This window comes from Neoarius graeffei, chromosome 1 (genome assembly GCF_027579695.1).
Source record: "Neoarius graeffei isolate fNeoGra1 chromosome 1, fNeoGra1.pri, whole genome shotgun sequence".
NCBI lineage: Eukaryota > Metazoa > Chordata > Actinopteri > Siluriformes > Ariidae > Neoarius > Neoarius graeffei.
The window spans coordinates 48,667,241-48,679,954 of NC_083569.1; the positions used below are offsets into that span (position 1 = coordinate 48,667,241).

Here is a 12,714-nt window from a genome sequence, read left to right on the forward strand (position 1 = left end):
TAAATGACCAAGTATAATATTTTTTTCTCAGTTGTTTAACTGGGTTCTCTTTATCTGCTTTTAGGACTTGTGTGAAAATCTGATGCTGTTTTAGGTCATATGCAGTTCACAAACTTTCAAGCACCACTGTACTTTTATTCCATATTTTGTTGCTTTTTGTATTTTGAGGGGGTCTTGTTTTCGAGTAGAGTTTTTATTTCATCCTCAGTTGGTTCAGCAAAACGTTCTGCCATTTTGTTTTTCTCTATTCACAGTATATGAACTGATATCCTTGTCATAGAGTAGCCAATCAGAGCGCGCGATTGCTCATATTCAGTGAATGTGAATCAATGTTATTCACTTCGGTTGTTCTCATCTCATCTCATTATCTCTAGCCGCTTTATCCTGTTCTACAGGGTCGCAGGCAAGCTGGAGCCTATCCCGGCTGACTATGGGTGAAAGGCGGGGTACACCCTGGACAAGTCGCCAGGTCATCACAGGGCTGACACATAGACACAGACAACCATTCACACTCACATTCACACCTACAGTCAATTTAGAGCCACCAGTTAACCTAACCTGCATGTCTTTGGACTGTGGGGGAAACCGGAGCACCCGGAGGAAACCCACGCGGACACGGGGAGAACATGCAAACTCCGCACAGAAAGGCCCTCACCGGCCACGGGGCTCGAACCCGGACCTTCTTGCTGTGAGGCGACAGTGCTAACCACTACACCACCATGCCGCCCACAAATAGGGGAGAGCGGGGTAAGATGAGCCAGGGGGTAAGATGAGCCACCCCCTGTTTCTAAGAAACAGTACACAAATGTGACCATGTGACCACATTCAAAGGGGGGCGGGACCATTTACTTACACTTGTGGAGAGGAGCACCACATGTCAAACTAGGTGAGGGAGATATTTATAAAAATGTGTTTTTGTGCTTTCTAAGTCAATTCCATGTTTGTCCACAGTGAAGATGATTTAGAGAAGACAAAAGTAGAATAATATTTAGACACATTAGGGTTAAGTTAGTGGCTTTCTAAGCTATGATATGAATGCTAATAAAAATAATTTTGATTAGCCTAATCCCCTTTATTAGCATTTTTCTACAAAATGGTGGCCACGGGGTAAGATGAGCCATTAGATGTGGGGCAAGTTGAGCCACTGGCTCAACTTACCCCATTGGTGGCTGAGCTTACCCAATATGGATGACACTTAAGTTTTCACATTTACTGGTCATATATGACAACAACATATATATATATATATATATATATATATATATATATATATATATATATATATATATATATATGACATCAGATGAGGAAGACCAGTTGTTAGATGTGGGGGATTATGTTGTGGCAAAATTCACAGGGAAGAAGAAAGTGCATTTCTTCATTGGCCAGATAATCAAATTGGATGTCTTCGAAATAGAGGCAAGATTTCTCAAAAGAAGCCGGTCATGCCATGGCTCTGCAAGAAAGCCAACCTTTGTCTTCAAAGAGAAAGATGAGGCTGTCCTGTCAAGACAGGATATTGTGAAAAAATTGCCCCGCCCCTTTACTGTTGGGGGGACAGCACGGAGGGAGAGGCAAATGGTGTTCCCTTGCAATTTGAACGCTTGGAACATTGAATAATGATGAAATTATTATGGATGGAATGATTGCTGCATGTTTTAACCTACTGAAAGAAATAAGATTTTTTGGCACTGTTCTACTGTTTTAGTAATTTCTATAATATAGTACATCTCTCATTCCCTCTCTAACCATCCCTCCTTCTATCTATCTATGCATATCTCTCTCTCTATCCATCTATCTATCCCTCCCTATCCCATCTCATTCTATCACCTCTCTCTTCATCTCCCCTTCTCTATGCAACGGCCCTATCCCCCACTTGATTGACTTGACTTGATTCACTGATTGCATTTCTAATAATAAAAGTTGTTTACTTTGTTAACCTAACATGTTTTGTGTTGGCTCAATTTACCCCACACAGTGGCTCATCTTACCCCGTGCATGGGGTAAGTTGAGCCACTTGACATTTTTTTTTCAAGAGGTAATATCACTCTAACCATAAGAGCTTATCAATTATTTTTTGCTCAGATAGTAACAGTACACTTTGAAATTTGGTATGGTGTGTAGACTGGAAGCAAAAATGGCTTTAACATATAGTTATGATGAAAAATGTAAAAAGTGGCTCATCTTACCCCGCTCTCCCCTAATAATAATAATAATATGGTAAATTTGGTTAATATTTCGATAGATTTAATTATCCTGGTCTTTTTTTAAACAGAGTTTTCTAACAGAAATAGGCAAAATGTTAATAATAAGCAAGGGCTGATCCAGAGTCTGTGAAACAAAGGTGCCAGAGGTAACCAGCTGTTTTTCTCAACACCCATTCTGTTGCTTCTGACTTTAGAGTCACAGCACCCTATATGGACATGTTGAAGAGTCTACGTAGTTCACACTCTGGGTGGGTTTGGATGAACTAAGTCACAGCACACAGGGGTGTTCATAATGAGTGTGTTTAGATACGTTTTATTACCATGAGGGGAAGTCGTGAAAATATTTATAAATGTACATAAAAACATTTTTTTTGTTATGGATTTTGGTTTAAACACATTTCTTACTCTTGTGTATTATTTTCAAAGCCCATAATAGATTGAACACCCCTATAACCGTCGTTGAGCTGATCCACATATCCTGTCCGGAAGTAGCCGTTCTGAATATCAGGAAGTTTGGGCGGTGGTTGAACAGGCCGTCAGTTTATTGGGTTTCAGGTATGTGTTTTGTTTTATTTTTTTTTTAAATTATGGTCTAAAATACTTTCGTGTTGAAAGGTGCGTATAAAACCTGGATAGTTATTTCTGCAGTATTCGGTAATAAAATGTTGTTGTTGTTTTTGAAGTCGTATATAACGATAGCTCTAGTTAGCACGGTTTGCTAGCTGCATTAGCTACGAGCCGGTTAGGTAGGATGAGACTCAAACTGTGTTAATATTTGAAGTTAGACAGATAAATACTTGGGTTAACTTGGCTTTTCACCACTTAGTTTCTGATTTTATATAAAAATATTTTTGAATAGCATGTAGTAAAGAGTCGCTTGTCGTTAGTAATGTCTCTGAGATCCTGTAATCACCATAACACTGTATTTTTCAACCCGAGTCCTGCTGCCTTCCATCTAATACATTCACTGTACAGTGCTTTAATTTAATCATTAACCCATGTGTTAGGGTCATTACCTATCATTGTTATTTTATGTCCCAGTTTAGAAATTGAGTGTAGTTGTCGCATTAATGTTAAGATATCCGATGATTCATCTTTTTTTCCTGAATGGCACTGCAGGTGGGAGTAGAAAGACCAGATACCACATCACTGAACATGTTCATATCCTCCTGGGAACCAAGAAAAAAAAATGTCTCTCGAGTTCTCTTTTGTTGTGATTTCCTTACTAGGAATTTCCCAGGAATAGAATAGAATGCCTTTATTGTACATGTGTATAGTGACAATGAGATTAAAGCATTTCCAATAACAGTGCAAACAGCGTGGAGAGGGGGGGGAGAGAGAGAGAAAGAAAGAAAGAAGTGGGGGAGAGTATGTGGGGGGGGGGTAAGGTGCACAGTCCTGAGGTGTTACACATTATGGAGCGAGGTATTGCACAGAGTCACATTATAAAATAAAATATTACACATTTTATGAAGTATTGCAAGGTAAGGTAGGTGCACAGACTTGGTGTATGTGCTATGTGTAAGGTGCACAGTCCTGAGGTGAATGTGTTGTTTCACATTATGGAGTGAGGTATGGAGCACTTCTATGTGACATCACATCCGATCCAGATTGTAAACAGACGCCACCTTGTTGGTCAAACGCCATATTTCCGCCTTCTACTTCTGCTTCTACTTTTTCTTCTGGAAAACCCTACTATATACAATTCTACTACAACGTCAACTCCACTGAAAATCAATAAAACATAAGACGAGTGGAATCCTGTGTCCGAGTCCTTCCCTTTCAAGTGTGGGAAACCCATGATGCTCACATACACTTGACAGTAGGCTGCCACGGGACCCTGACAGGTGTGCAAAATGGATTGCTGCTATCAGGTATACCATATATACAGTAATAGTGATAGACTACAAGCTCTTCCTACCTGTGCACGTTTGTTTTTTGTGTGTATTTTTGCATGTTGTTCATTTGTACCGGACTTCAATATCCACTACAACTGTATGGACTTACTGGACATTGGTTTCCAGCAGAAAATGACGGTTTGTAGCGATTTCCATCGCCTGCACAACATTCCGGACGAGATAGCGAGACCAGCGGGGTCTCAATACTTAAGTGACTTACCCGTCCAATGAGGATTATTTTCTTGTTTACAAGATGCCACATCTGAGGGGGGCTGACAAATCCTGAATTTCTGTAAAGATAACTGTCCAGAGATTTATAAGCACGCAGTGCTTCACCACTGAACAGTGAGGGAAAGTTAATGAGGTAATTATACACATCTGGGTATTCCGCTGGCAGTTCAATATCCCCTGACACGGTCGTGAAAACTACGTCCGGTAATCGATAAGGGTCACTAATCTGTAGGTCATTTATTTTAGACATATATCTAGTTATCTGTTCATTAGAAAAATGAGCCGTGTAGTCCGTCGGTTGAAATTGATCCATTTTGTACACAAGTGCAGCAATATTCAGCTGTGTTTTTTACCGACAAGATGGCGGCTGTTTACATTCCGGTCACGTGACTGTAAGAGGTCTATTGCACAGAGAGAGTCACCTTATAAAGTACTACACATTATAAATTATTGCACGAAGAGAGTCACATAGTAAAATAAATAGACTATAAAGTCAGAGCATATCCGAGTTCAGGGTGGTTATGGATTTTGGAAAGAAGCTGTTTTTGAATAGATTTCTTTGTCCTGATGCACCTGTAGCGCCTCCCTGAGGGCAACAGGCCAAACAGATCAAAGCCAGGGTGGGAGCTGTCCTTGATGATATTCTTAGCTCTGCTAAGGCAGCGGGAGGTGTAAATGTCCATCAGGGAGGGGAGAGGGCAGCCACTGATCTTCTGTGCTGCCTTAACTACCCTCTGGAGCCTCTCCCTGTCTACAGCAGTGCAGCACCATACTGTAATACAGTATGTCAGCAGGCTCTCGATGGATGAGCAGTAGAAGGTCAGCAGCAGGTTGGAGTTTAGGTTGTACTTCCTGAGGACTCTCAAGAAGTGTAGCCGCTGCTGAGCCTTCTTAATGACTGCTGTAATGTTTACTGCCCAGGAAATGACGGTGGAGATGAGGACGCTGAGAAACCGGAAGGTGTGGACCCTCTCCACATACACGTTGTTGATGTAGAGGGGGGCTAGGTCGGTGCTGTGCTTCCTGAAGTCAACAATGAGCTCTTTGGTTTTCTTGGTGTTCAGAGCGAGGTTATTTTCTGAACACCAGGCTGCCAACTTCAGGACCTCCTCTCTGTAGGCTACCTCGTCTCCCTTTTGAGATGAGTCCGACCACTGTGGTGTCGTCAGCAAACTTGACGATGAGGTTGTTGTTGTGGGTCGAACTACAGTCGTGGGTGTAGAGGCAGTACAGGAGGGAGCTCAGCACACAGCCCTGTGGAGAGCCGGTGCTCAACGTGCAGGTGGAGGAGAAGTGGGGGCCAAGTCTCACAGTCTGGGGCCGGTTAGTAAGAAAGTCCTTTAACCAGGCACACGTGAGGGGGGGAGGCCGAGAGTGTCCAGTTTTCTAATAAGGATGTCCGGGATTATTGTATTAAAAGCTGAACTGTAATCCACAAAGAGTATGCAGATGTAGCTCTGCTGCTGCTCCAGGTGGTTTAGCGCAGAGTGGAGAGCTACGGCGATGGCGTCCTCTGTGGATATGTTTGTGCGATATGCGAACTGGTAGGGGTCGAAGTCTGGGGGGAGGTGGTCCTTGATGTGCTGAAGAACTAGTCTCTCGAACCACTTCAATGATGTATCAAGTCAAGTTTATTTGTATAGCGATTTTAACAATAAACATTCTCGCAAAGCAGCTTTACACAATTTGAACGACTTTAAAATGAGCTAATTTTATCCCTAATCTATCCCCAATGAGCGCGACAGTGGCAAGGAAAAACTCCCTCAGGCAACATGAGGAGGAAGCCTCGAGAGGAGCCAGACTCAAAAGGGAACCCATCCTCATTTGGCCAACAACATGACTATAACATTAACAGTCCTAACATAAAGTCAGCTTCGTTGATGCTATAAACCCCTCACTGATGGAAACCCGAGCACAAAACCGTTCACTACAACCGCAGCCCTAAAATCAGCAAGTCAACTGCAGTCCCCAGCCACAAAAGCACCACTACAAGAGTCCAGAGCATCCTCCAGGCGCGACCCCTAACTGTCCACATGGGGCTGTCCTCCACAGGAGTGATACGATGAGACTCCAACCAGACACAGGGCACCAGGATGGATCAGGCAGGTCTGAGGAGCTGCCTGATCTATAGATCATTGGAAAGCCCAGGATGTATTCTTTACAAGACACCAGGATTCAAGTGAATAGATTGAAAGAGTAAGAGGGTGTGCATCTAAAGCAAATGTCAACTATAGAGGACACAAGTCTATGGCTTGGTTCTCAGGAGGATATATCTTAGTTTAATGGCTTTGTCACAAATGTACAATAAAAAGACTGAGATACCAAAAATAGTCATGTACCTCCTAACAAAGAAAAACTAAATAGAGGTGTGAACAGAACTTTCGTCCCAACTGCGATCTAACCCCTACTTATTAAAAGGATGTGATGCATTATCTAAAACCTACAGAAGTACTATTGGATAGGAAAACATGTACGTTATTTTAACAAGGTGAAGATATTCATAACTAATTAAGTTAAGTTACCACACTGAGAAAATGTAAGAAGAAAGCACAACTTTTATTCATCACACACTTGTGAAATTCCTCTCTGCATTTAACCCATCTGAAGCAGTGAACATGCACATACCCAGAGCAGTGGGCAGCCATACTACAGTGCCCGGGGAGCAGTTGGGAGTTAGGTGCCTTGCTCAAGGGCACCTCAGCCCAAGGCCGTCCCATATTAACCTAACCATATTATGTCTTTGGACTGTGGGGGAAACCGGAGGAAACCCACGCAGACATGGGGAGAACATGCAAACTCCACACAGAAAGGCGGCTGCTGGGCTCGAACCCAGAATCTTCTTGCTGTGAGGCAACCGTGCTAACCGCTACAAGAAGGTTAGCACCTGCAGTAGGTTACATGTTCTCGGTGTTGTACTTAGAAAAATTATATGCTATATGGTATCCATATGATGTCTACTTTCTAGCCTGGAGGACTGTACATGCTTCACTTCGATGCATAAATATTAATTAGGTTGGTCTTAAAGCAACCAATACGCTTAGTTTAATACTAGATGGCAATGAATCCCATAACCAATCTCTCTCCCCCCCAAAATTGTTTTGCATTGAGTGAATGTATCCAATATTGGTTCATGTCTTACTTCAGCTATTTAAATATGAATAGGGCGGCACGGTGGTGTAGTGGTTAGCACTGTCGCCTCACAGCAAGAAGGTCCTGGGTTCAAGCCTGGTGGCTGGCAAGGGCCTTTCTGTGTGGAGTTTGCATGTTCTCCTCGTGTTTGCGTGGGTTTCCTCCGGTTTTCCCCACAGTCAAAACGCATAGGTTAGGTGAATTGGTGGCTCTAAATTGACAGTGTGAATTGCCCCCCCCGTGTCAGCCCTGCAATAACCTGCCGACTTGTCCAGGGTGAACCCCGCCTCTCACCCATAGTCAGCTGGGATGGAGCACTTGCATGTGACGTCACAGCCGATCCAGATTGTGACAGACGCCATCTTGTCGGTCAAACGCCATATTTCCGCCTTCTAGTTCTACTTCTACCTTTTCTTCTGGAAAACCCTACTATATACAATTCTACTACAACGGCTGCGGCTACAAGCTCTCCCTACCTGTGCACGTTTTTTGTGTGTATTTTTGCGTGTTGTTCGTCTGTACCGGACTTCAATTTCCACTACAACCGTATGGACTTACTGGACATTGGTTTCCAACAGAAAATGACGGTTTGTAGCGATTTCCATCGCATGCACAACATTCCGGACGAGATAGCGAGACCAGCGGGGTCTCCGTGAATTGTTATCAGAAGCAAAGCGAAGGAGGCGGCGTCGGGAGCGGAAGCAAAAGTGAGGCTGCAGAGCCGGCCTGTTGACTAAGCTCGGAAAACAGCCACTCAAACCTCCACTGCTAAGCCTTTACCTCTTCAACGCCAGATCCATGGTAAACAAGACAGACGATTTGGAATTACAGCTGGAATTACCTTATTCTATTCTATAATCGGCTGGTCAGTGCTATACTCAATACTTAAGTGACTTACCCGTCCAATGATTGTTTTCTTGTTTACAAGATGCCACATCTGAGTCGCTGACAAATCCTGAATTTCTGTAAAGATAACTGTTCAGAGATTTATAAGCACGCAGTGCTTCACCACTGAACAGCGAGGGAAAGTTAATGAGGTAATTATACACGTCTGGGTATTCCGCTGGCAGTTCAATATCCACTGACACGGTTGTGAAAACTCCGTCCGGTAAGCCATAAGGGTCACTAATCTGTAGATCGTTTATTTTAGACATGTATCTAGTTATCTGTTCATTAGAAAAATGAGCCGTGTAGTCCGTCGGTTGAAATTGATCCATTCTGTACACGAGTGCAGCAGTATTCAGCGGTGTTTTTTACCGACAAGATGGCGGCTGTGTACTTTCCGGTCACGTGACTGCAAGATCTCTATAGGCTCCAGCTTGCATGTGACCCTGTAGGACAGGATAAGTGGCTACGGATAATGGATGGATTTAAATGTGACTCTTAAGCATGATAGCTTTTTAATGAGCTCATAAAGTAGAATTATTATTATTTTTTTTTAAGAGTTGGTAAAATAGGTAATTTAATCCAACACGGGATAAAATGTGTCAGAAGTGATTCATTCTGTTAAATGCGTTGTAAACATCCGTGAAATAGAAAAGCTCCCGTGTTAAATGGGGAAGCTTGGAGTGTGTCTATGTAAAGCAGGCTCAAGGGAGAAAATATAGGCCAGGTTCAGTAATGCTTTTACAACTAGCTATCCTCCTCTGAAATCTTAAGTGTTCCTGATGATTCTTTGCTTTTAATATCGTGTAATTGCTTTTTGTTTTCTGAAAGTGTGACTGTTTGGTATTACAAAGAGCGAATTCCAGCATGCTGAGTAAACAGAGTGGTTTAGAACAACAGGGATCTAGCAAGCAGATTTCTGCCATATGAGTGCAGCAGCTGGTCCAGTAAAAATGGTTTGTGTTAATCATCTCCTCATCCTCACAATGTCCTGGAGGTCCTGTAATGTAGTGGGGTTTTTTTATGCTTAATTAATGTAAAGATGCATTACATGCAAAAAGGAAATGAGCTTTCCTGTTGTGACTGTTGTATATGGCTTTAATTATTTTGAAATGATTTCCTCAAACATTGTTCTTTTGTCTGTGAAAAAGAAACCTTTGGGGCTGATTATTAGCCACTTTGTATGTTTACTTTTGAAGAGCTGCTTGGGAATGAACATTGTCCTATTAAATTTCTCTAGACTTGCTTTTCCAGACAAGACTGGACACATCCTTTTTTTTTTTTCCCCTTGTAATGATGGTTTGCACAACTTTAAACAGGACAGTTACAGACTGATGCAACAGCTACATTTTACATTTGCAACCAAAAAAAGTTTCTTTTATGACTGTCATGCAGGTGTTTTTTTTTTTTTTAAATATTTATTTATTTTATTTTATATATGTATTAGGTAAATCACACCAGAGGCAACATGTCCAGCAAAAGTCGCGTGAAGGCCAAGACTGCCAGGAAGCGCCCTCAGCGCGCGACCTCCAATGTCTTTGCTATGTTCGACCAGTCACAGATTCAGGAGTTCAAGGAAGCCTTCAACATGATCGATCAGAACCGTGACGGCTTTGTGGACAAGGAAGATCTGCATGACATGCTGGCCTCACTGGGTAATTTCCGCCTCCTCTCGCTCACAGTAACACGCAAATTGTTTGTGTATGCAATATACATATAACAAAGTTGGGTACTATTGTATCATTTTATTTTGCATTTGGCAAAAGATCTCTTGTTGACTGTATCGGCACCGTCACATCCCACACTAAGCCTTTTGTCTGATCAGCAACCGAAACTGACTTCCAAAATTATTTCTAAAACTTGTGTTGTGGTAGCCAGGTGCTCTTTAGGGTTTATTTCATACCAGATGTCATGAGGCTTTTGCCTTTAGGCTGACTTTTTAACAGGAATAGGTAGAGTAGCTCTGAAGTTATGGATGTCTCTGAAGAGGGTGGAGCCTTTTCTGCTTGGTCACTTTGATTATCTGGTGACTGAATATTGTTATAACAGCATATCTGGAATAGTTAACCGCTAAGTGTTACCCTGTTGGTAACAAAGATGTTCTAGGAAAACATGATTTCTAGGTGTTGTGTCCACTAAAACCTGTTTAAGAGTTTTAATGTGGGTATTTAAAAAGCAAACGTGTGATGAAAATCTGAAAACAGTAGGCCTCGATCTACATAGTTTTGATAAATGAACTTTAGCCTTAACTAATTGAACACCAAAAGAGATGGAGACACCATGCCCTTGCCACTCTAGAACGAGTTTCAGTTCACACCAGGAATGGCTTATGTGGCGTCATGTAGGAGAAGCATGGAGCGTCACTTCTCTGATCACCCATCGTGCAATTTAGTCTGTTGGCTGCCAGATGATTGTGCGTTTGAAATTTTGAACTTTTTTGACTATGAAAATGTATAAATCTTTGTAAGCAGGTAGTGTGATTGTTGGGTTGTACTGTTATACTAGAGTTTTCCATGCTGTTCTACACCTCACTCAGATTTACCTCAACTAATCTTCAGGTAAAAACCCGACTGATGCATATTTGGAGGCGATGATGAATGAAGCTCCTGGGCCAATTAACTTCACAATGTTCCTCACCATGTTTGGAGAGAAGCTGAATGGTACTGACCCAGAAGATGTCATCCGCAACGCCTTTGCCTGCTTTGACGAAGAAGGAACCGGTAAGCACCTTTAGCCTGGGGAATCTTACAAACCATTAAATTAGTTCAATCATAATGCATAAAATACGCTTGTAATACACCCTAAAAAACAAGATTGTAATAATGGTGTTGCGCCATCATGAAGTAAAGGTGCTCTGAGGGTCTGGAGATGTTTAAGTCGCATAAATATCCTGGAATTTTAGCAAGGGCATATAATTAATCTCTTATTTATTAATAAGCCTGTTTGGTTATAACCTGTGATTGGATTGAGAAACCTCTTGGATTTCGCTTTATCTGCTCTCCTGTATATTCGTTCATCTGTTCACCAGACTTTCCTCTCTTGTCTGCTCAGGGTTCATCCAGGAGGACTACCTGCGGGAACTTCTGACCACGATGGGTGACCGCTTCACAGATGAGGAGGTTGACGAGCTCTTCAGAGAGGCCCCAATTGACAAGAAGAACAACTTTAATTATGTGGAGTTCACACGTATCCTCAAACACGGAGCCAAAGACAAGGATGACTAAATTCAGAAACCTCCATGCATCATCAACCCTTCCTCTTTAATCTTCATTCTCAGTTAAAGGAGCTTTATGTAACGTTTCTGGAAATATTCTGAGATAAATGCCAACCTCAAAAATCTGCCTGGCTGCTCTGTTTGTTTGTGGTTTATTTAAAGGTAAACTTAAAGGAGAAAACGTGTCTAGATTAAGACCAAATCACTGAACGTGTTGGGATAAGTATCACCCTTTTGTTGAAGTTTTGTATTGAATGAGTCCAATATTGGACACGGCACAGTTGATTAGGAGTGCGAGTGAGTCACGTTGTGATTGGTTTAACGGTGGGTTATTTCAGACTCTTTTGAATCCATACATGTAATTAGGGTATGTATATGCATTATTAATTATGATTATTTGATTATATCTTGGGCCTCTTTTTTCTAAATCCCATTAAAGTGTACCTTCAAGTAAACTCAACAGACACTTAATTTAGATGCAGCAGAACTGCACACAAGTCTTAGACCTCCTGGAGGTCCAGTTTCTCAGTGCTTTAAATGTGGTCAAATGTGAAGTGGTGGTGGGGTCGACAAGCATGTTTGCTGTTATGTCCTGATCCAGCTGAATTTTTACATTTTATAATATGGACTTTTTGAATAAATTACTTAAATTGTAACATCCGCGGTCTTTCTCTATTCATTTAACTGGATTTCTTTTGCTGGGGAGGTACATGAAGTTTCTGAAACCCTTTTGGTGTTTGGTCAGTGACGCACATCTAAATTGCATAAAACTAACCATTCCAATATTTCAAATTATGTGGTTGTGCTCGGGTAACCCTCTGTGCAGTATGGACTCACTGCACATGAGTGCTGTGCACGGGGGTGTTTTTTTTTTTTTTCCTCCCCTCCCCCTTTAAACATACCAAAACTTTCCTTCATACCAGTCAGCATGTTCTAGCTTGCTTGAGCTCAGCCACAGAAATTAGTGTCTTAGCAGTTTTAGGGGTTTTTAAATATGATTTACAAATCAGTGACAAGTTTGTTGAATTTGATTTGCACTTCCAACATACGACGTACACTCGTGGTCAGGAGTTTACATACACTGACAAATGTCATCTTGGATATGAATGTCATGGCAATATTTGGGCTTTCAATAATTTCTCTGAACTGT

General features: G+C 41.8%; 1 protein-coding gene across 1 annotated transcript; it reads left to right on the plus strand.

Moving 5' to 3' along the window:
* Positions 1 to 2,660: 2,660 nt before the first annotated feature.
* myl12.1 (myosin, light chain 12, genome duplicate 1) lies at positions 2,661 to 12,220 on the plus strand. The gene is made up of 4 exons (XM_060933040.1): positions 2,661 to 2,762; positions 9,798 to 10,005; positions 10,909 to 11,070; positions 11,402 to 12,220. The coding sequence occupies exons 2-4, from the start codon at positions 9,819 to 9,821 to the stop codon at positions 11,572 to 11,574; spliced, it is 522 nt and encodes a 173-aa protein (XP_060789023.1). The 5' UTR covers positions 2,661 to 2,762; positions 9,798 to 9,818; the 3' UTR covers positions 11,575 to 12,220.
* The last annotated feature ends 494 nt before the right edge of the window (positions 12,221 to 12,714 follow it).